General features: G+C 58.3%; 4 protein-coding genes across 5 annotated transcripts; 3 read left to right on the plus strand and 1 right to left on the minus strand.

Moving 5' to 3' along the window:
* Nucleotides 1-1,430: 1,430 nt before the first annotated feature.
* On the minus strand, nt 1,431-2,807 carry LOC136560801 (F-box/LRR-repeat protein 12-like). Its single transcript, XM_066556856.1, has 3 exons — nt 2,722-2,807; nt 2,573-2,645; nt 1,431-2,369 (listed from the first exon to the last, which is right to left on the minus strand). Exons 1-3 carry the CDS (start codon nt 2,805-2,807, stop codon nt 1,596-1,598), a joined length of 933 nt encoding a protein of 310 aa, XP_066412953.1. The 3' UTR covers nt 1,431-1,595.
* A 4,440-nt stretch (nt 2,808-7,247) lies between these two features.
* Nucleotides 7,248-11,186, plus strand: ESPNL (espin like). The gene is made up of 4 exons (XM_066556891.1): nt 7,248-7,633; nt 9,087-9,138; nt 9,502-9,612; nt 9,699-11,186. Exons 1-4 carry the CDS (start codon nt 7,248-7,250, stop codon nt 11,184-11,186), a joined length of 2,037 nt encoding a protein of 678 aa, XP_066412988.1.
* An 859-nt stretch (nt 11,187-12,045) lies between these two features.
* Nucleotides 12,046-15,395, plus strand: KLHL30 (kelch like family member 30). Its single transcript, XM_066556861.1, has 7 exons — nt 12,046-12,819; nt 12,927-13,068; nt 13,261-13,347; nt 13,551-13,706; nt 13,793-13,981; nt 14,487-14,632; nt 14,952-15,395. The coding sequence occupies exons 1-7, from the start codon at nt 12,046-12,048 to the stop codon at nt 15,201-15,203; spliced, it is 1,746 nt and encodes a 581-aa protein (XP_066412958.1). The 3' UTR covers nt 15,204-15,395.
* A 511-nt stretch (nt 15,396-15,906) lies between these two features.
* LOC136560778 (erythroferrone-like) lies at nt 15,907-17,711 on the plus strand. 2 transcript variants are annotated; one of them, XM_066556824.1, is made up of 6 exons: nt 15,907-16,234; nt 16,364-16,536; nt 16,630-16,738; nt 16,810-16,900; nt 16,999-17,077; nt 17,451-17,711. In XM_066556824.1, exons 1-6 carry the CDS (start codon nt 15,922-15,924, stop codon nt 17,562-17,564), a joined length of 879 nt encoding a protein of 292 aa, XP_066412921.1. In that variant the 5' UTR covers nt 15,907-15,921; the 3' UTR covers nt 17,565-17,711. The 2 variants fall into 2 exon arrangements, with proteins under 2 accessions (XP_066412921.1, XP_066412920.1); XM_066556823.1 differs by having other exon boundaries at nt 15,922-16,234; nt 17,414-17,597.
* Nucleotides 17,712-20,044: the final 2,333 nt, after the last annotated feature.

Below are 20,044 nucleotides of genomic sequence, written 5' to 3' on the forward strand. Positions count from 1 at the left end.
GGTGAGCAGAGCCAGAACTGCTGATTAAAGACCTTTCAGTTGTTTATTCCCCTAATTTGCCCATGGTAATCCAATATTTACAGCTCTCCTCCTGCTTCCACACCTAAACCACTCCACTTTGCACCCTATCAGTCTGTAAATGCTGTTCCCTATTTAGCAGTCAGTGAATGGAAAACTGGCATGTTGTGACTGTTGTTGTGTCATCAGGATTGCAAAGATCCTGCTGCAAAGATCAGGAGAACATTGAGGTTCTTGCTGCCTCTCACTGTGGCTTGACTGACTGATGGATTTTTGCTGTTCTTGATCTTCCCTTTTCCTGTTGTACTGTCCCTCCCCACCTCAGAGAGCTGGAACAGGGAATGCTGGAGGTTTTAATGAGGCTGATTCCACCAGTGTTAATCTCCTTGTCTGGGATAAACACAGAGTGGTAGTTACTGAGTCAGCAGCCTTGGGATGCTTTCCAAAGCAGAGCTGGAACGTTTTACCTTTGGATATTTGCCCTGAAGCTACCCTGAGACTGGGCTTAGGAAGAAAAAAGAGGCAAGGGCACAAAGGCCACCTGACAGCAATGAGGATTTCACTGCAGGGAGGGTCACTGCCATCCAGGACCATCTGAAACCCAAAGGTTTATTGCATGTGCTGCAGCTGAATGGAGGGCAGGGGGTGTTTGGGATGAAAACAGGGCAGAAAAGGCTTGACTGAGGCATTAGTTGTCCTGCTCTTTTTCCTGTGGGATGCTCTTGTCACAAGGAAGGCTGGCCTAAGGGGCAGGAGAGATGCTGAAGCAGATTAAAAAAAAAAAAAAAAAACAAGTCCTAAAAACAAGGATTCAAATGAAAGTTAAAAGCTTGCAAGTTTTTTAAAATAAATACAATATTTGCCTAAAAATATTGACTAAAAATATTCTTATGTTGTAAGAATAACAACATAACATTGAGGTGGCTATCTGGTGTTAGGATATTGGGGAATGAAGGAGGAAGAGGGTGTGAACGCAGGCAATAAAAGGTGATGAGAAAACGTGGATGTTACCAGCAAAACCCAGAGGTAACAGCAGCCCCAGCAATGCCTGGGGGCAAAGGGGATGTCTGGCCCTTGGGACCAGGTGTTCAGGAATCCTCATGACCAGTCTGACAAGTGACTTGAAGACCTGAATTTAAAGGAAAGGAGAAGGAATTTGTAATTGTGAGGTTTTGGCTGCCAGGTCTGTTTTTTCCATGACAGGAAGGTGCTTCACTTCACTCCTTGAATTCTGCACTCATTAAGCTGCTGCCTAATCCTCAGCAGTGGAGAAAGAGGAGCAGACAGAGCTTAAACTTGTCATCACCCCAGCCAGGTTTTGGTCAGTGGGGTTCCCAAAGGCTGAGTGTGCTTCTCAGCTTTCCTATTCCTCTGATCCATGGAAAACAAAGAGGAGTTTACATGACAAGCTCTTTAACATATTTATGTGAAAAAACTGTAATATTTTAAGGCCAGTGGGAATTCTGTCCCAAAGCTACAGGGAAAGAGGCTTTTCCAAAAAAAAGAAAAAAAAGAAGAAGAAAAAAAAAGCACTTCAGGTGTACTAGGGAAGGATAGAACTATAGAACTTCAGGCTGTCACAGAGTGTGAGATATGGTGCAATGTGGAAAATTCTCCTGAATTTTACCGAGGAGTTCATCTTCAAAGCAAGTTCCACCTAATTTGAGGTGGTTCAGGCGAGGCAGCACTTGCAACAAAGCGATAACAGTACCAAGGGAGACCAAATCATAGAGGTCAAGGCACAGGGTCTCCAGGTGCTCCAGGGTCACAATAGCCACCAGCCCCCTGTTTGTCAGGAAGTAGGCGTTGCTGATTTCCAGGTAGCGGAGCTGCTTCATGTGCCGCCCGATGAACACCATGGCAGCATCGCCAATGATGCAGTGCCGGAGAGTCAGGCGTTCGAGCTCTTCCAGGTGTGGAGCTGCCGCTTGGATCCCCGTATCAGTGACGCGGTAGGTGCCGCAAAGGCTCAGCGTCTTCAAGTGGTTCTGTGAGGAAATGTCAAGAAGATGATGGTCAGAAAAGGTGGGAACGCTATGGATAGCGAGGTGTTGTACCTGTGGCGGCGGCACCGAAGGGGACACGGAGAACCAGGCATCGGGGATGTCGCAGAGGCTCAGCTCCAGCGTGGTGACAGAGGCGGGCATGCTCTCGTACGGCACATGGCGGAGGTCAGTCTCGGTCAGGCACAGCCGATGGAGCTGGGGGCAGCGCTTCCGAAGGGCAGCCAGCAGTGCCGGGGAGAGGAGCCGCTGCTTGCCGCCGGAGCGAGGCACGCCCCGCATCCGCAGCGTGCACAGGCTGTCGGGGAGGCGGTGCCGCACCAGGTGCCACAGCATGCGGCGGCTGATCTGCGGGAGACAGGGCCCGGATCCAGGCACGGCTGGGGAAGGGCACCCCTGTCCCCTCAGCTTCTGCCCGCAGCGGGGTGATCTGACCCGACCCCCCCCAGTCAGTGTCTGTGCACAGTGGGGTGATGCCGCTTCCCCCCATCCCTCCCGCCCACAGCGGAACTCTCCCCGCCGCGGTCCCGGTGCGGACGGGCGACCCGTACCCGGTGAGGGCTCAGATCCACATGTGTCCAGACCGCTCGGTCCTGCGCCAGCTGCTGCCACCGCCGGCACACTCTGCGGAAAGGCGATCGGCCGTCAGCGCCGCGGCGGGGAGGCGGCAGCCGGCCGCTCCCGCCCGGGCAGACCCTACCTGGCCGCTCGCAGCCGGTCCCGCAGCGGCAGCAGCGCCAGGACCTGCACCAGCACCGAGTCGGGCAGAGCCGGCCGCGCCGCCATCGCGGCCGTTACTACAACAAACCCCTCACCCAGCCCCGGCCCGGCCCGGCGGCACGGCCAGGGCGCGGCCTCGGAGGTACCGGTAGGCCCCGGCAGCCCCGCTGGGCTCGGGACCTCCCTGTTTAACCCCCTTTCTTACCGACAGCCCCTCCCGGTGCCTTCTCGCTCCTCCGCCTTGAGCCCCGGTGTCTCGTCCAGTCTTGCCCGTCCCACGGTGCCTCTTGTTCCCGTGTCACGTGCTGGGTGCCTCTTGTCCCCGCTTCTCCGTGCCTCTTGTCCTGTCGCCCCCCACCACCCCACCTCCGGTGCCTCTTTTTTCCTGGCACTGCCCCCCTTGGTGTCTCTCGGAGGAGAAGTGGCTTAGCACTGACCACTCCTGGCCCAGTCACTCTCCCTGACGTGTTGTTTCTAACACCCTTCTAATGTTCACATGGCACCAGCTCACATAATTTCCTCTCTGAATGCCCAGCAGATCATTACAGGACGGGAACAGCTGTCCTGAGTCTCAGAGAAGAGCCTGGAATATCTGCAGTGTGTAATTGCAACCCCGAAAGAAGAGAATACAAAGTAATAAATTCAACACTGACCTTAAGAGGATGCTTGAGCAGGTAAAATATTCTGTCCTTACCTCTGCGAGCTTCATTGTCCTCTTGAACACGATACATTTCACCAGACAGTACTTTGGAGTTGTCTGCTTGTTTTCTTTCCTCTCCCTCTCACCCCTGTGGACACACACTGTTGTATTTTCTCTTTATTCTGACACTCCATGGCCTTCACAAGTGCACTTCATACTGATGCCAACCTCCTTGCCCCAGCGACCCCAGACACACACTTGTCTCTCTTTTGTAGCCCACACCCAGTGCTTTTTGCCCACAACTAATGGTCTCTGAGCAGAGATCTCCTTGTCCTGATGTTCAGAAGTTGTTTTGCTCCATTTGGTGGCAGGTTTCTCTGATCTTCTGTGACCGAGCACAAATCCCCACGGCTTTCAGGCAAAGACATAGGAAAAGGAATAACAGTTCTTCACTAATATAAATATATATAAAACAAGGCAAACCAACACCAAAGGCAGCACCAGCAAACCGAGCACAAACCCCGGGCCGCTCCCGGCTGCGGGCGCTTTCCCCTCGCTGTAGTGCCGGGCAGTTCCGGTCACGGCCGCCAGGGGCGCTGCCGGCCGGGCAGGGACGCGGCGGTTCCCCCGCGCCTGCAGGGGGCGCTGTGCCGCGGCCCGGCCGCCTCCCTCACACGGTGACGGCGGCTCCGCTGAGGGCGCAGAGAGAGAACAGCGGCTTTGCTTGGCAAAACCACGGAGCACAGCCGGTCCCGGTGCCCTCCGGATGGCAAAACAGGATGTAGCAGCAACCCCGCAGTGAAGCCTGAAACGGCAGATTTCAGAACCCAGGAAATTCCTCTGGCTGCCCTGGAGGCTTCGAGCCCCTGCCCAGGGGGCTCAGAGGCCTTGGCAGAGAGCCCAAGACCCCTGTGCCTTTGATTTATCCCTTGGAAAAAACAATTACCAACCTTATATGAAGAATTACAAGCCACGAAAGTTTCAGTAGAATGATACTGAATTTATCACAGGGTGAAAAAATAGATTTTTTGGGGTTTTTAGAATGGGGGTTCAGGGGGCAAGATGGAGGGATCTGGGTGTGTCCAGCCTTTCTCCTTCTTGGCCTCCATCTTCTGCTGTGATGTTTGCACTTTTAGATTGGTTTAGAGTAGAAGCTCATTGTCTAACATAGGTGATAGGTATTGGGAAGTAATTGTAAATACTGTACACGTAGATTTTAGTATAAAAAGATAACACTGCCTCTGAGGCGGGCAGTGTGCTTCAGCCTGACCTGCTAGACAGACCTTGGCGGGTCAGAGAAAGAATTTTATAGAAACAATAAACAACCTTGAGACCGAGAACAGAAGAGTTCTGACTCCTTCTTCAACTGCCAGGCTAGAGAAAGAGACCTTCTAACGCATCTTGGGGTCACTCTGACCAGCTAAAGTCCCAAGAGGCAGAGGCGGGCACAACCAGGGGGCAAACAAAGTGTAGCAAAAACTACTGGCAGGAGCCTCGGGGGTCTGGGCAGACATGAGGTGTGGGGTTGAAGTGTAGTGAAAAACCCAAAGCAGCAGCAGAAAACAGCAGGGCTGGGCAGCAGGGAAAAAATCACAAATTTTTTTATTCTTTTCCAGATTTAAGGCAAGCATAGAGAGTGTCGTGACATGTTCTTGTGTATCTATGGCCTCAACAGTCTCCAGTACTAATTACATGGACTGGTGCTTACCATGGGCTGTTCTTTTCTCCATTCTTTCTCTAAAGCTTGGCACCAATTTTCACTCTCTGTTTTAACAGATTTATTGACATAAGTGATTTTTACTGAATCCTTCAAAAGAAAAATAGATTACCAAAACAAGCTTTAAGGTTCTTCGAAGACTGGCAGCATATGATGCCCAAAAGATAGGCTGGAAATAAATCCCAGACTGATGTCTATAATAAATACAGACTGATGTCTATAAAGCAGGTGCTTGTTTATTTATTTTCAGTAATAGTACTATTTTTCATTATTATTATATATATTATTACTATTTTTCATTAGACTATACTTATTACTTATTTATTTCTAAAGCTATCCACCTGTCGAGGGTTTTTTCTTTTTTTTTTCTATTCAGCATTAAGCTACTAGTTAACCATATACCAGCCATTACATTGTATAAAAAGTTATTTATGTCAGGTTATTAGGTAAAAAAGTTATGATTCAGGTTATATAGGTATAAAAAGCTATGATTCAGGTTATGTAGATATGAGGTTATTTAGATATATAAAAAGTTATTATTTAGGCTAGATTGATACCAGGTTATATAGCTATATCAGGTTATATTGATATCTTATAACTTAAGTTATATAAGAATTTTGTAACTTTGGTCTAAGTTATATAGTCTGTATAACTAGTTATATATACACTAATAGTTATATAGTGTATATTTCCTTAGAACTCAGGATCAGGATTTACAGGATTTACAGCTCTGCCAGATTTTCTACCCTTCGAATGTTTTATACTCACATTTTCAATAGCAGAATGATTGTTGTGTTTTGTTCTCCAGGGAGAAGCAGGGAGGTGGCAGCATTAAACACTCAACAGCCCCATTTCTGCAGCTTTTTGCTGGGCACTGCAGCAGAAATGTAGCAGCAACGCCCTTCTGCTCCCTGATCTTCATGGGACTTTTGAGCTCCTGCTTCACATACAGCCTTTGGCAAAGAATGGGGCCCACCCAGCAGGGCTGGGTCTGCAGCCAGTGCCCTGCCCCAGTGTGTGGGGTCATGCCTTCTCTTCCTGGGATGTTCACTGACTGATTCCTCCTGGCCTCTTTTACTGCTCCGTGGGCTCTCCAGCTGTGAGAGAAATCTGCTCCCTGAGCACCCTTAGTAACAAAACAGAAAGCTTTTCCCAGTCCCTCTTACTTCATTCTCTCAGCAGCAGTTCTGCAAGGACACAGTCCTTGGGGAGACTCCCAGATTTCATCAGTCTCCCACTGGCTGCCTCACAGGATCAGTTAGACATGAAGCACTAAGTTTTGCAAAGTATAGAAACAGGAGGTCCTCAATCCCTCATTCCCTTGATTTCCACTGCTTTTGAGATATCAAAGATATGACATATAAAGTTTAGAAACCAAACCAAGAAAATTAGTCCTAGTTCTCTATAGAATGGCTGAGACACCAGAAGATGATGCTGCAGCCTCAGGGACCTCAACAGGCTGGAGAAATGGGCTGATAGGAACATCCTGAAGTTCAACCAAGGGCTGAGCAGAGTCCCCCCCCCCGGGGAGGTGCAGCCCCAGCACACGGCATGGAGAGCAGCTCTGCAGAGCAGGTCCTCTGCAGGTCCTGGTGGGTGTGACTGGCACAGCAGGGACTGCCTGGAAGGGATCTGGGCAAACACTGAGGTGTGCAGCCCACTGCCAGGTGGGCTTTGTGCCACAGGATCTGCCTGTGGATGGGGGAGCTCCTGGCTGTGCCCCTCAGAACCCCGTGATGCCACCAGAGCCAGGATCACTCACCTGCAGTGGGTAACCATAAACAAACTGTGACCAGCAGCGCTGGGCAGTGCCAGAGCACCCAGGCTGTGACCCACGGCAGCCGAGGAGCTTCAGAGTGACAGCAGTGACTGAGGAACCTCTGAGTGACAGCAGTGACTGAGGAACCTCTGAGTGCTCCCAGTGACTGAGGAACCTCTGAGTGACAGCAGTGACTGAGGAACCTCTGAATGACAGCAGTGACTGAGGAACCTCTGAGTGACAGCAGTGACTGAGGAACCTCTGAGTCCTGCCAGAGACTGAGGAACCTCTGAGTCCCACGAGAGGCTGAGGAACCTCCGAGTGCCCCAAGTGGAAGCCAAGCCTTCGAGTCCTGCCCGCGGCTGGGAGCAGTCAATTCCGGGAGCAGCAATGTCGGAGGCCAGGGAGGAGCCAGCGGCGCCCCGAGCCGTCCGGGTGTGCCGCATCTGCGTGGATTTCCTGCACAGCCCCGCTGCTGCCGTGGAGCCCTGCGGACACGTGTTCTGCCACGCCTGCATCCAGCCCCAGGCTGCCCCTGATGCCGCCGCCACCTGCCCGACCTGCCAAGGGCCCATCGGGAGCATCCGCGTCCTGCAGGATCAGGAGAGCCGCCCCGGGCCGGTCCCGCGCCGCCCCCGCCGCCGCCTCCATCCCTTCGTGGTGCGCTGGCGCCAGCGGCAGCAGCGGCGGCAGCGGCGGCGGCGGCGGCGGCGGCGGCGGCAGCGGCGGCGGCGGCGGCGGCGGCGGCGGCAGCGGCGGCAGCGGCGGCAGCAGGAGTAGGCAGCTCCTGGAGGTGGCCAGCCCTGGACATTCTCCGATGGGGACAGGGTGCCGAGCCCCCCTGGCCCCAGCAGCATTCCCAGAGAGTGTCAGGGGAGCTGGGCAGAAACGGGCCAGGGCAGGCCTGGCCTCGGGACCACGTGCACCTTCCTCCCCTTGATCCCATTTGATGTGGATCCTCCATGGCCCCTCTGAAATGAAAACCAGGATGCTGAGAAGGGCCTCGCCTGGTTTCTTCTGTTCCTTTCTCATTAGTGCAGGACTGGGGGAGTGGGAGCTGTGGGAGAGGGAAGGATATGGCTGTGGGAACTTGGACAGAGGGTGGGATAAGGCTGAAGAACTAGTGGAGAGGGAATAATGTGGATGTTGCAACTGGAGAGAGGCTGTCCGTGATTGGTTGTTTCTGTGCTGCTTTGCTCATCCTTCTGGGTATGCAGCCAGGAAATGGAGAAGGGAAAGGGAAAGGGAAAGGGAAAGGGAAAGGGAAAGGGAAAGAAGGGAAAGGGGAGTCCCCCAAGACTCTCTGAGCAGATCCCAAAGGGGCCAGTGCCTGCTTTCCTGAGAAACAGGGTGAGAAAAGAAGCAGAGATGGAGGTTTAGGGTAGAACCTCCTCTCCCCTCTCATGCTCCTGCACACCCTTGCACTGTGGAAAGCTGAAATCCCGGGAGGTGCTCTCCAGGCTGGGGGAGACAGCCCTGGCACAATCTTCTGCCAAAGGGCTTTCAGCAAATTCCCCCCTCCTACAGCAAAGCATAACCTGCTCATGCTGTGGCTCTACTGCTGGGCAGCATAAGCTTATCCTCCCTGTGAGAGCTGGGTGTCAGCCTGCACTGGAGCCAGGGAAGCTTGGGAGGCTGACTCTGTAATGGATCCTCGCCAGCTAATCGGTGTTTATAGGCTTAGATCTGCTGCTTCTTAATTTTATTCCAGCCCCTCGATTGAATTTCTCACATGTAAGTGAGCCCCACGAGTCCATCCTAGCCATATATAATGGATGGTGGTGGAGGGAAAGAACACAAATGTGGCTGAATGCCAGTAACCGATGCCCAGGCAGCAGTGCAGCAGAACCCTCTGCTGAGCATCCCCCACTGCCAGAGCCAGCCCTCAGTGCCCCTGGGCAAGATGTTTCCTTTGTCCCCAGGACCTGGCCTGGGGCCATGACCAGCCTCGGCCATTCTCCATCGGCCCCAAGAGGAGGACAAGGCTTGGAGCCAAGTCATCAAGCCACTATCTCCAGGAACGGCGCCAGTTCCACCCACTGAGCCCTGGTGCTGCCACTCGATGCCCCATCAAATATTAATACAATGCTCAATGCCTCTGTGCCCCGCCCCAGCACTGCAGGGCTGCCCGAGCACTCCGACCTCCCCTCCTGCCCTATATTGCTCATTGCTCCCCACACAGGGACGTTGGGGGTGCAGCCACACCACCTCTGGGTGTTCCCTGAGCAGGGCACGACAGGACCCGACCCCCTTCAGCAGCCAGCTCAGCCCTCCGCAGGAGGTAAGACCCCACTGGGGCTGGGGGAATGGGCACCCCCATCCCCGAGGAGTGCCAGCCTGTCACCCCAGGGAGCGGGAGGACGGGCTGGGGGCACGAGATGCCCGGAGAAGGGATGGCAGCCATGAGGCGGCCCCGGGCTCGGTCCTTGGCTGCAGGGGGATAGCGGGCAGCAGGGATTCCCCAGCTCCGTCCTGTCCTCTGAAGGAATCAGATCCACCCGTGGCTGTCCCCCGAGGAGGGTTCTCCCTAAGGTCCGGGGTGATGTGTCGGGTCACCCGTCAGCTGGGGGGGCCCTGGAGGTGTCGGGGCCCACCTCCCGTTGCTGCCCTCCCCTCAGGAGGAGGTCCGCGCCTCTGCCCCCAGCAGCCGCCGGCCCGGCAGGGGATGGAGCCCGGCAGGTCGGTGCCGGCGGAGCTGAAGCTCCGCAAGCCCTCGCAGCGGGCCAGGATCCCGGCGCCCTTCCTCGCGCACTCGGTAGGTCGCTGGCTCGGCCCGCGGCCCCCGGCTCGTCCCCTCGGCGGCCGTGCCCCTTCGAGCCCCCCATGACTCTGTCCGCACAGGACGGGGCGCCTGGGCCGGCGGGGCCCCCCAGGCCGGACCCCGCGGAGGTAGACGCGGAATCCCTGGTGCCCACGCACGATGAGCGGGGCCGGCTCATCCCCGAGTGGAAGCGGCAGGTGATGGTGCGGCGGCTGCGGGCCCGACTGGCGGACGAGGACCCGGCGGGAGGTCAGGTACGAGGGGCACGGGGAGCAGAGGGGGCGCGGGCTGTCGGAAGTGCTGACCGCCTCTCTCCGCAGGATGCAGGCTCCTGGAGCTTCTCGCCCGCCCACCAAGCCGTGCTGGGCCCGTTCGGGGAGCTGCTGACCGAGGCAGACCTGCATCAGTTGGAGAGGGCAGTGGAGAGCCTGCGGCTGCGGCGGCGTGGCGAGGTGTACCAGAGCGAGCTGCGGCGCCTGGTGCGGGAGCTACGCGCCCTCTTGCCCGCGCCGCTGCTCAGCATCTCCGTCCGCAGCCCCCCGCCTGCTCCGGGGCAGCCCCTGCCCCTCTGGTGCGGCCGCCTGGCCGGCGCCGTCAACAGCCTGGCCGCGCTGCTGGGCAACATGGAGGGGCTGCCGGCTCCCCGCGCTGCCGTCGCCGCGCCCGCCGCACCCTCCGCTCTCCCCGCGGCCGGCGGGCAGCCCCGGGAGCCAGGGGGCAGCCTGGCACAGCGGGAGATCCGGCAGTGCGGAGTTTGTGTCCGCAGCCTGCGCGGCGCCTTCGAGCCCGCCTGGGGGGCCGCGGGGAGCGCTCCCGCCGGGGGCGGCGAGGCGGAGGCCGCCAGCGACTCGGGCATCAGCTGCGAGGAGGCGTTTTCCGACGGCGGCTCCCCGCGGCAGGGGAAGCGGCCGGGGCCGGAGTGGGGCAGCTTGAGGAAGGAACGGATCGTGATGCTCTTCCTGAGCCACTGGAGACGCTCCGCGTACGCGCCCTTACGACCCACCGGGGCCGGGGACCCTCGGGAGACAGCGGGGAGCGGGGCCCGGGCTGCGGCGCGCCTGGCCCGGCAGAGAGCGGCCATCCAGAAGCTGCTGAGCGGCTGGCGGGACGCCGCCTCCCGCCGCCCCCCGCCGCCGCCCCCCGCCCGCACCCTGCTCTCCCCGGAGCAGTTCGTGTCGGCGGCGGGGGGCGGCCCGGCCGAGTACGAGAGCCTGTCTCTGGAGCTGTTCATGCTGGGCTATTTCCGCATCTTGGAGCAGGACCTGTCCCCCGAGGAGCGCCGAGGCCGCCACCTGCTCTGTTTCGAGGTGTTTGAGCAGCTGGGCCGGCACGGCTGGCGGGCGGTGCGGGCCTTCCACCGCGCCGTCATCGACGAGATCGCGGCCGGGCGGCGCGGCTGGCGCGACGGCTTCGACGACATCAAGGCTCGGTACTTCGGGACTTCGCACAGCCCGGCCCAGCGGCCCGGGCAGCTCGGCGAGGAGGGGGACGAGATTTGTCGCTACATCGATCGCAGCTTCGCCTTTTGGAAGGAGAAGGAGGCCGAGATCTTCAGCCTGGAGGAGTGATGCCGAGGGGCTCCGGAGGCCGCGGGCTGCAATAAAAACCTTCTCGGTTCTGTCCCAGCTGAGCGAGGCTTTCCGGGGCGGTGAAGAAAGCTGCTAAGCTGGGCGGGCCGCTGCAGCAGCCCAGCTCCCCCTCTCCCCGGGCGGGTGTTTCAGGCCTCGGCTGCCGCCGCGTGTTTACGGCTGCCGCGGGGTGAGATAAAGACCTATATTTATAGCGGCCCCGGCAGTGCGAGCCCGAGGAGCGAGGAGGGGCATCGCGGGGACCCCTGCTGCCGATGGGGTGCAGGGAGGGTGCTGTGGGAGCTTGCCCCTCCAGGCTCGGTGCCCAGCCGACCCCTTCGCGAGGGGGAGGCGTTCCTAAAGGCAGCGACCGAGGATGAGCGGCGGCGAGAGCTCTGCCCGTGCGGTGCCTTTAAGAGCAGGGAGCAGTGTCCAGGTGCCGCCTAAAAATAGCGAGTGCCCCCCGTCCCGGCTGATCCCGTGTCATGCGGCGTGTCCCTGCCCAGCGCCGGGACCGCGGTCCCTTCCCTCCCGCGGGTCGGCCGGGCTGGGGAGCGCTGCTGAGAGCGGGAGCGACCGCGCCGAGAGGGCTCAAATCACCCCGAGAATCATCCCCAAAAGGCCGGGGCCCGGCGGGGCAGCTGCGGCGTGGTGAGGAGAAAACGCGGCCCCCGTGGGAGGGGGGTGCGGGAGGCGCTTGTGCAGCCGCTGCTGTCCCCGACTCGGGCGCTGGGAAGGCGGGAGGATGTCGCGGCAGGGCGAGAGGGAGACGCCGTCGCCTTTTCCTAGCAGGGACCCCCTCGCCTCCCGCTGCTCGGGCACCGCCCGCCTGCCAGCCCCCGCGGCCGTCCCCGGCACCATGGTGAGGAACATGGACGACTTTGATTTCTGCCTGCCTTCGCACGCCCAGGGCGTGCTGGAGGGGCTGCAGCAGTTCCGCACCAACCCCAAACTGGCCGACGTGACGCTGGTGGCGGGCGGGCGGGAGTTTCCCTGCCACCGAGGCATCCTGGCCCTCTGCAGCCACTACTTCTATGCCATGTTCTCCGGTGACTTTGCTGAGAGCATCGCAGCACGGGTGGAGCTCAAGGAAGTAGACCCCAGTGCGCTGGAGATGCTGCTTGATTTTGCCTACACGGGAAAGGTCACCATCAACCAGGGCAACGTGGAGGGGCTGATGAGGACCTCCAGCCAGCTCCACTTCCCTGCCATCCAGAAGGTCTGCAGCCGCTACCTCCGGCAGCAGATGGATGCCACCAACTGCCTAGGTATCTGTGAGTTTGGTGAGAGCCACGGCTGCCCTGAGGTCTCCTCCAAGGCCTGGTCTTTCTTGCAGGAGAACTTTGAAGCCGTCTCTCTTCAGGAGGAGTTCCTCCAGCTCTCCAAGGAGAGGCTGGCTGTCTACCTCTCCAATGACCAGCTGCAGGTGCAGGAGGAGCGGAGCCTGGTTGAGGCTGTGCTGCGCTGGGTGCGCCACGACCCAGGATCCCGAGCCCAGTTCCTGCCGGAGCTGCTGGAGCTGACCCACCTTGTCTCGCTGCCTGACCAGTACCTGCAGAACCTCCTCGCCACTGAGCCTCTTGTTCGTGACTCAGATGCCAGCAAGGCCCTCGTCGCCCGCTCCCGCACCATGGTGGGTACCCCCTTCCCTCAATGCCACTCCCTGAGCTGGGAAGGAGGAGCCTCATGGTCCTGTCCTGGCCTCTTCATCAGGGACAGAGCGGCACCGGTGCCCTGAAGAACCCCCCAACCCCACCACAGAAGCTGGAGGAGGTGCTGGTGGTGGTTGGTGGCCGTGTGCTGGAGGATGGTGAGGATGAGGAGAGGGGGCTGGAAATGCCGGCTGCCACCAGGAACTTTGCCTTCTACAACCCCAAGAGCAGTAAGTGCCCCCCACTTCCTCCAGCTCCCTCCATGTTAATTAACCATCTGCCTACCCCAAGGCCACCTCTTGCCAAACTAGTGTCAGTTTAGAGAGACACTGGTTGCGTTGGGATGGGCTTGAAACACAGGGGTGGCTTACACAGTGCCATCACTGGCTGTGGGGTGATTGCTTGGCTCTGCTGTGTTTCAGGGCGATGGATGGCTCTGCCCGACTTCCCTGATTACAACAAGTGGGGCTTTTCCCTGGTGGCTCTGAACAATGATGTGTATGTCACAGGTCAGTGCCAGAGCTGCTGGTGCAGGGTGGGGGCTTCAAGGAGCAGGGATGGGGGACAGGGAACAGTGATATGAGCTCAGAGGCTCCTCTCTGAGCAAAATCCTCTCCTTACTCTCTGCTTGGGCAAATCTGGCCACGGGCAAGGAATACCCAGGGACAGCTGCACTTGGAGAGGGTGGCCCACCTGACCTGTCTCTCTCTAGGTGGCTCCCGGGGCTCCCAGAATGACACATGGTCAACAACACAGGCCTGGTGTTTCTGCCTCAGGGATGGGGTCTGGCAGCCCATCGCATCCATGCTGAGAGCCCGGACAAACCACACCAGCGCCGTCCTCAACGGCGAGATCTACGTGATCGGGGGTGAGGCTGCAAAGACCCTGGGGGTGCTGCTGGGGTGGGGCTCCACGGGTGCCCCAGGGTGGCTGCAGTGTCCTGTCACCCTGCAGGGACAACGGTGGATGTGGTGGAGGTGGAGCGCTACGACCCATACAACAAGAGCTGGTGTGCCATCAGCCCAGCCCTCAAGTACGTGAGCAATTTTGCAGCTGCCAGCTGCTTGGGCAAGCTCTACCTGGTGGGCTCCTGCGCCGTCAAGTACAACGCGCTCACTCTGCAGTGCTACAACCCCGTTCAAGGTGAGAGCTGGCCCTGCTGCCACCCCCGCCAGTGGGACAGGGACTGAGGGGGACCCCCAGGCAGGTGACAGCCCTGGACTGCCAGGCACGGTCCTGTGGGATGTGAGCAGGTGCTGACAGGCTGTGGTGGTGGCTGTGGTGGGGCTGTTAGCAGCACAAACCTGAGTCACGGGTGTCTGACACACCCCAGAGCTGAGCTTCAGTGGAGTGCAATCTCTGGGGCATTGGGATGGGGCAGGCTGCCTGCCTTAGGGAGAAACTAACACCCTGTGACTATGCCACCTCCTCAAGTGGACTCCTTCCCATCCCACAGCACCAGTACAAGCCACATCCCTACCCCCCTGTGCAAGACCCTCGACTGGGATGGGGACTGTGGTGCCTGTCTGCCTGGCTGGTCTGCCCCCTCCCTTTCAAATTCCCCCTGAAATAGCAATGCTTTTTTCAGCAATGGCAGCTGCATGGAGAGCCAAGGGTGGGGTGCGCTGCTAATGACTGCTCCTTGCAGATCTGTGGAGTGTGATCACATCTCCCTTCATCCCCAAGTACCTCTCAGCCCCACGCTGTGCCACTCTGCGTGGGCTCATCTACCTCATCGGGGATAACACCAAGAAGGTCCATGTGTACAACCCAGAGGCCAACATCTGGCAGAAGGTGGGATGTGGGATCAGGCACGATCAGCCTCCCAGGGATATGGGGATGGTGTTCCCAGCTGCCTCCCCTCAGTGCCAGCACCCCCTCTCCCTCCTACCCACTCATCCCTTGGTTCTATTAACACCTGCAGAGCTGAGGGTGCCCCATTCCTTCCTCCCCTGCTCCCCATCACACAGGCATGAGGCACCAGAGGCCCCCAAACCCCACAGAAAGAAAAGATGGGGTAGGGAGACACATCTGGGGGGGGTCACTGTCCTCTGTGGTGGGAGTAGGAGGTCACCAAGGAGTCCTTGCACGTCTCACCCTGTCCCTCACACAGGTGCAGCTCCTACACACCCTGCATGAGAACGGTGGGATGGTGGCACTGGGTGACCGGCTCTTTGTCACCGGTGGCCACTGGAAGGGCATGGACGGGGACTACCGGGTAGAAATGGAGGTATACGACTGCTCCAAGGACCTCTGGACACGCGAGGGCTCCCTGCCCTGCCTCTGGCTCTTCCACAGCTCCTCCTCCATTTTCATGGACACCTCCAAATGGACAGAACCTTTCCAGGGTGACCATGGGTGGTAGGAGAGCCTCAGTAATGCTTGTCACCCTATGCAGCCATGCTCCCCTTTTCTCTGCTGCCTGTTCAGACTGGTGAGTGGGAGGTGGAAAGCCCTGTGCCAGGCTGGCTGGGGCACCAGGAGCATGTTCTCCCCCACCACTGCAGGGAAAAGGCTTTTCCTTATAAACACGCTTTGGTTAATGCTCTCTTCTTTTCATTTGTGGGTTTGTGTTTTTTTTTTAGAATTGCATTTCCCGCCCCCCCCCAAACCCTAAAGATTTTAGGGTATTTTAAGTGTGGTTCATCGCATCAAAACCTGACATTGCTGCTTGTGCATAATCCTGGTTTCTCTGCTGGGATACACAGCACGCACCCCAGGGAAGTGATCCATGGCCATGGTGAAGCAGCTGGCACCTGGGTGAGCCCCGCTGGTGCGGTGGCTCCTGCCCCAGCCGGTGGCAGAGGGATGGGCGAGCACAAGTTGAGGCTTCCCCGCCGGCTGGGCCCACAGCCAGCCCCGCAGGACGGCTCAGCTGTTCCCGCTCCGCTTGTTCGGTGCTTTCGAGGCGTTACAAGCACGGGGCGCTGAGGAGCCCCGGGCCGGGGCTGGCACGTCCTTCTCCCGGCGCTGCCCCGCTGGGCCCGCGGGAGCTTTTCCCGGCGGGGCGGCCCCGAGGGCAGAGCCCGGTGGCGAGGCGGGCCCGAGGCGGGGCCGGGCCGCCCTCCGGTAGCGGCGGCGGGATGCGGCTGCCGGAGCTGTGCCTGGCGCTCCTCTACGCCGCCGGCAGCGGCACCGAAGCGCCGCGGGCAGCCCGGGAGCGGCCGCTGGCCCCGGGAGGCGGGGAGCCCCGCGTGGATCCCCGGCAGGCGTGGATGCTGCTGGCCGGGAGCCCCGGGAGGGGCAGCGGCGAGCGGGGCCGCGGCGGCTCCGGGGCTCTCACGGCAGCAGCGGGCCCCGGCTCCCCGGGAAAAACAACCGCGGGACCCGGGGCCGGCCCGGCCGCCCCCGCCGTGCCCGAGGAGCTGCTGAGGGAGCTGCAGCTCCTGCTCAGAGGTACCGGGCTGGGGACACAGGGTGGGAGCTGTGGGGACAGCGGGACAAGGCGAAGCAGGGCTGGGCAGCAGAGCCAGGAAAAGTGAAGGTTCCCTTCCTAACGTCAGACTCGGTGGGGTTCGGGGTCAGGCACGGCAAAGATGTGCAGGACAGCTGGGGAAGGGTCTAAGGAGGAGCAAAGCAGCAAAGGCAGCGGCCAGGCCGGGGCCCAGCGTCGTGTGGAAGCAGCTTTCCATTGCCAAACGCGTGCAGACATCGCTGTGGAGCAGAAGGCGTGGCAGGAGCTGGGACTGTTCTACATTGTGAGTGCCCAGCCTGCCCCTTTTCCCTGTCTGCAGGGGCACCTGTCCCGGCACAGGGACTCCTCCTCTAACTCGAGCCATTCCCTATGCCAGCCTGAGAGGGAGGAGATGTTCCACCGTGGCCCGGGGCTGAACCTGACCAGCGGGCAGTACACAGCCCCGCTTGCAGGATTCTACACCTTCAGCAGCACGCTGCACATCGGTGAGGCCTCCGACAGCCCCGCGGCGCTGCCGGGGCAGGCTGGGATGGCCTCACCCCCCGCTCTGTCCCAGCGCGCAGGGAGCCGCGGAGGAAGAGGCAGGGATGCCGAGGGAGCCGCCTGCGGGTGCTGATCTGTGTGCAGTCCTGCTGCCAGCACAACAGGTACGGGCCAGGGCCAGGGCCAGGGAGGGGGGAAGGAGCCCAGCATCGCTGGGAAAGGAGGGGCTGCTCCCCCCACCACTGCCCTTGCTCTTCTGCAGCCATCTGGAGAGTGTGTCCCAGCTGGAGAGCAGCGGGGACCTTTTCACCATCTCTGTCACGGGCACCCTTTACCTGCAGGTGAGTGGGGCCAGTTCCCCTGGGACAGTGCTGGGCAGGAAGGTGCCTTCCATGGCCCCAGGCCAGGGCTGGGCATCAGGTCCCAGAGACAGTCAGGTCAGAGCTCTGCTAGGGCACAGCCTGTGGCTGGGCTGCCCTAAAGGTCTTGTGCTGCTCTTTTTCCAGAAGGAAGGGTAGGGACAGCTCCTCCAGCTCTTGGTTGCTGTGTGCAGGCAGAGCTCTCTCCTTGGCCCTGCCAGGCCATGCCTGGTGCCCAGGGGAGGTGTCCTGCCCTGCTAACCCCTCTCTCCCCCCAGGCTGGCCAGTATGCCTCTGTTTTTGTGGACAACACTGCAGGCTCTCCCCTCACCATTCAAAGTGGCTCCGATTTCAGTGCTGTGCTGCTGGGAGTGTGAAGAGGCTGAACTGTGCTGAACCTGTGCCAGGAGCAGCCAGACCCTCCCCTCTGCCAGCCACCATTGTCTCCCCTGCTCAGCACCCAGCCTAAGGAAGACCATTTGCTCATGCAGGGAGCTGCAGTCTGGTCTGATACTGCTCGTGCTGCAGAACCAGCTGAAGATGGACAAAAGATCATGAAGAAGAAGAAGATGATGATGATGATGATGATGATAGTAATAAAGCAGCCTGAGCAGGACCTAAAGGCATTCACTTTTATCTGAAGGCTAGGCCTAGAAGTTTATCTTGGAAAACACTGCTGACAGTGGCAGCAGATGGCTGCCTGGGGCTCAGCTCCCACCGTGCCTGGTACAAAGCCCCACAGGTCCATTTTTGCCCTTGGTGGACTTCCCTTCCCTGCCCAGACTTAGTCTCAGCAGCCAGATTCTGCATTGCTTTAGCTCCCTGCAGTGTGTGAGCAGGGGCTTCTGGCAGGAGCCAACATCCTTCACACCAATCACCAAAGCAAAGTCCCAACAATGCTGCATGTTGGATTAAAGCAAATTCCTGCCCCGTGGCTTTGCAGAGCAGGCACTCCCTGCCTGTGGCACAGGGCCTGGCTGTGACAGCCCAGATAGAGCCCAGCTCTTTGCTCTGGCAGTGATAGCTGCCCCTGGGCTCAGCAGGGCACAGGCTACGTGACACAGCCAGGGCTGCACCAGGCAGGGTGAGCGTTTGATTTCCCAGTAGCACTCAGAGCTGGGCAAGTGGTGCCAGCAGCACTGCAAGATAGCCTGAGCTAACAGCCCCACCTTCTCCCAGGGATGTCCCTGCCCTTCTCCACGGGCTGCATCTCCTTGAGGAGCCTGGTGAAGGAGCTGTTAATGCAGCAGTTCATGGGTAGGGGTGTTTGGGTCTGGAAAAAGGGGGAGCTGAGAAGGGAAAGCAAGTTGCCTTTCTGAAATTTGCCATCAGGGTTTATTTTGCCACAAACAGAAGCAACTCCATGCTGCTCTGGGCTCTCCAAATTTGCCTTTCAAGAGTAGAAACAGGAGAGTGTGCTGCTAACAAAGGCATTCCCTCCCAGCTCATCCTGCACTGCAACCTTACACCAAAACACACAGGAATGGCTGGGAGCATAACAAGCTGGCAGAGGACAAGCACTACCCAAAATCTGTGCCAGAGGGCCACTTCCTTCCTCAGTGCTCTGCAGGAGATGCAGAAAGTCAGTGTGCACCCTCAGACTAAGCCCATGAAGTGTAACTCACTACTGCTGGAGCAGAAATAGAATTAAGATGGTCAAGCCACCTGTCCCAAACAGGACAGCCATCGTGTGCTCCAGCAAACAGCCCAGGAGCTGGGACCAAATCCCAGAGTTCCAGGGATACAGAAAACAGAAAGGAGCCAGGGAAGCCTCACAGCCCTGCACAAAAAGCAGGCACCACCCTGCCCTTGCCCCCATCCCCTGGGACTACAGCTGTGCCTCATCAGAGCAAGGAGGCAACCACAATGCACATCCCTCAGCCCACCTCCCTCCCTGGGAGCCCCCTCACACACACGGTGGGAAATTGGAAACTTCAGGGCTTAGGTAGCCCAATCCATTTAGCTTTCATTCTCTCATTTGGTCTTAGGCCAAATTTTCTCTGGAAAACAGCACACTGACTGCAGCAACAGCTGGCAGAGGCACTGAGACAGGCTGAGACACCAGACACTAATTAGTACCTAAAACCTGAGATGCCTTCTCCTCAGATAGCACAGACAGACACAGAGTCTGCCTGCAGCTCAGCTGCCTTTTCACCAAGTCCATTTGGTGAAAATTTTTTTCCCAAAAAACATCAGGAGCAAACTCCAGCCATTTTTTCTATACAAACTTTGTGGTAAAACTCCAACGTGTTCTGCAAGCACAGGGCAGGTATGCTGCTGCTCTGCAAGGGGTGTTTGTGTCCCTCAGCTGCAGGCAACCTCGCAGCCCAGCTTCAGAGCCAGATTTCCTACACAGTGTGAAGGACAGCTCATACCAGATCCCAAACCGGTGGCCTGGAGGATCTCACACTCTGTATGGTACAGCCTGTCTGAGTCCTGGAACTCCTGACTCTCCCAGGGTCTTGCACAAAGCTCAAGGATGTGGACAGCAGAACTGTCCCATTAAAAGCTGGCACGGCTGATGCCCCCAGATGCCTCCTGGTAGGACCCCTGCCAAGTGACTTCACTGTGTTTGCAGAGACATTCAACCCTAGCACTAAGTGAGCTAAACCTGTAGGAAAGGCATTTTGTGCTGTTCTTGTGAGCAAGCAAAGGCTTCCTAAAGATAAGGAAAGCCCCATATCTCTCTCAAGGAAGACACCAAGGCAATGTGATGGAGGAGAGAAAGTCAAAAGATACAGACTCTAGCTAGCTCACAGAATGATGTGGCTCCTTGTTCAGCTTCTGAGAACTTTGTTTCTTTCTTATGACCAATGGGCAGTGAATGTGCCTGTTAAGTGAAATGTGAATATCTTTGAAAAACTATAAAAGCAACATGTTGCTCTAATAAATCTCTCTTGCACACCCTTCTGATGGAGCCTTGGTGCTTTGTGCTGTGCTCTAGAGTGA

The sequence above is a fragment of the Molothrus aeneus genome, chromosome 10 (assembly GCF_037042795.1).
Source record: "Molothrus aeneus isolate 106 chromosome 10, BPBGC_Maene_1.0, whole genome shotgun sequence".
NCBI lineage: Eukaryota > Metazoa > Chordata > Aves > Passeriformes > Icteridae > Molothrus > Molothrus aeneus.

Excerpts from the sequence above, each read along its gene's own strand:
- LOC136560801 (XM_066556856.1), bottom strand. The coding sequence starts at position 2,807 with ATGGCGGCGCGGCCGGCTCTGCCCGACTCGGTGCTGGTGCAGGTCCTG. Across the intron at positions 2,646-2,721 it reads GACCGGCTGCGAGCGGCCAG|AGTGTGCCGGCGGTGGCAGC; the intron begins GTAGGGTCTGCC and ends GCCTTTCCGCAG. Across the intron at positions 2,370-2,572 it reads TGGATCTGAGCCCTCACCGG|ATCAGCCGCCGCATGCTGTG; the intron begins GTACGGGTCGCC and ends TGTCTCCCGCAG.
- ESPNL (XM_066556891.1), top strand. The coding sequence starts at position 7,248 with ATGTCGGAGGCCAGGGAGGAGCCAGCGGCGCCCCGAGCCGTCCGGGTG. Across the intron at positions 7,634-9,086 it reads CGGCAGCGGCGGCAGCAGGA|GGCACGACAGGACCCGACCC; the intron begins GTAGGCAGCTCC and ends TTCCCTGAGCAG. Across the intron at positions 9,139-9,501 it reads AGCTCAGCCCTCCGCAGGAG|CAGCCGCCGGCCCGGCAGGG; the intron begins GTAAGACCCCAC and ends CTCTGCCCCCAG.
- KLHL30 (XM_066556861.1), top strand. The coding sequence starts at position 12,046 with ATGGTGAGGAACATGGACGACTTTGATTTCTGCCTGCCTTCGCACGCC. Across the intron at positions 12,820-12,926 it reads TCGCCCGCTCCCGCACCATG|AACCCCCCAACCCCACCACA; the intron begins GTGGGTACCCCC and ends GGTGCCCTGAAG. Across the intron at positions 13,982-14,486 it reads GTGCTACAACCCCGTTCAAG|ATCTGTGGAGTGTGATCACA; the intron begins GTGAGAGCTGGC and ends TGCTCCTTGCAG.
- LOC136560778 (XM_066556824.1), top strand. The coding sequence starts at position 15,922 with ATGCGGCTGCCGGAGCTGTGCCTGGCGCTCCTCTACGCCGCCGGCAGC. Across the intron at positions 16,235-16,363 it reads GCTGCAGCTCCTGCTCAGAG|GCACGGCAAAGATGTGCAGG; the intron begins GTACCGGGCTGG and ends GTTCGGGGTCAG. Across the intron at positions 16,901-16,998 it reads TCCTGCTGCCAGCACAACAG|CCATCTGGAGAGTGTGTCCC; the intron begins GTACGGGCCAGG and ends GCTCTTCTGCAG.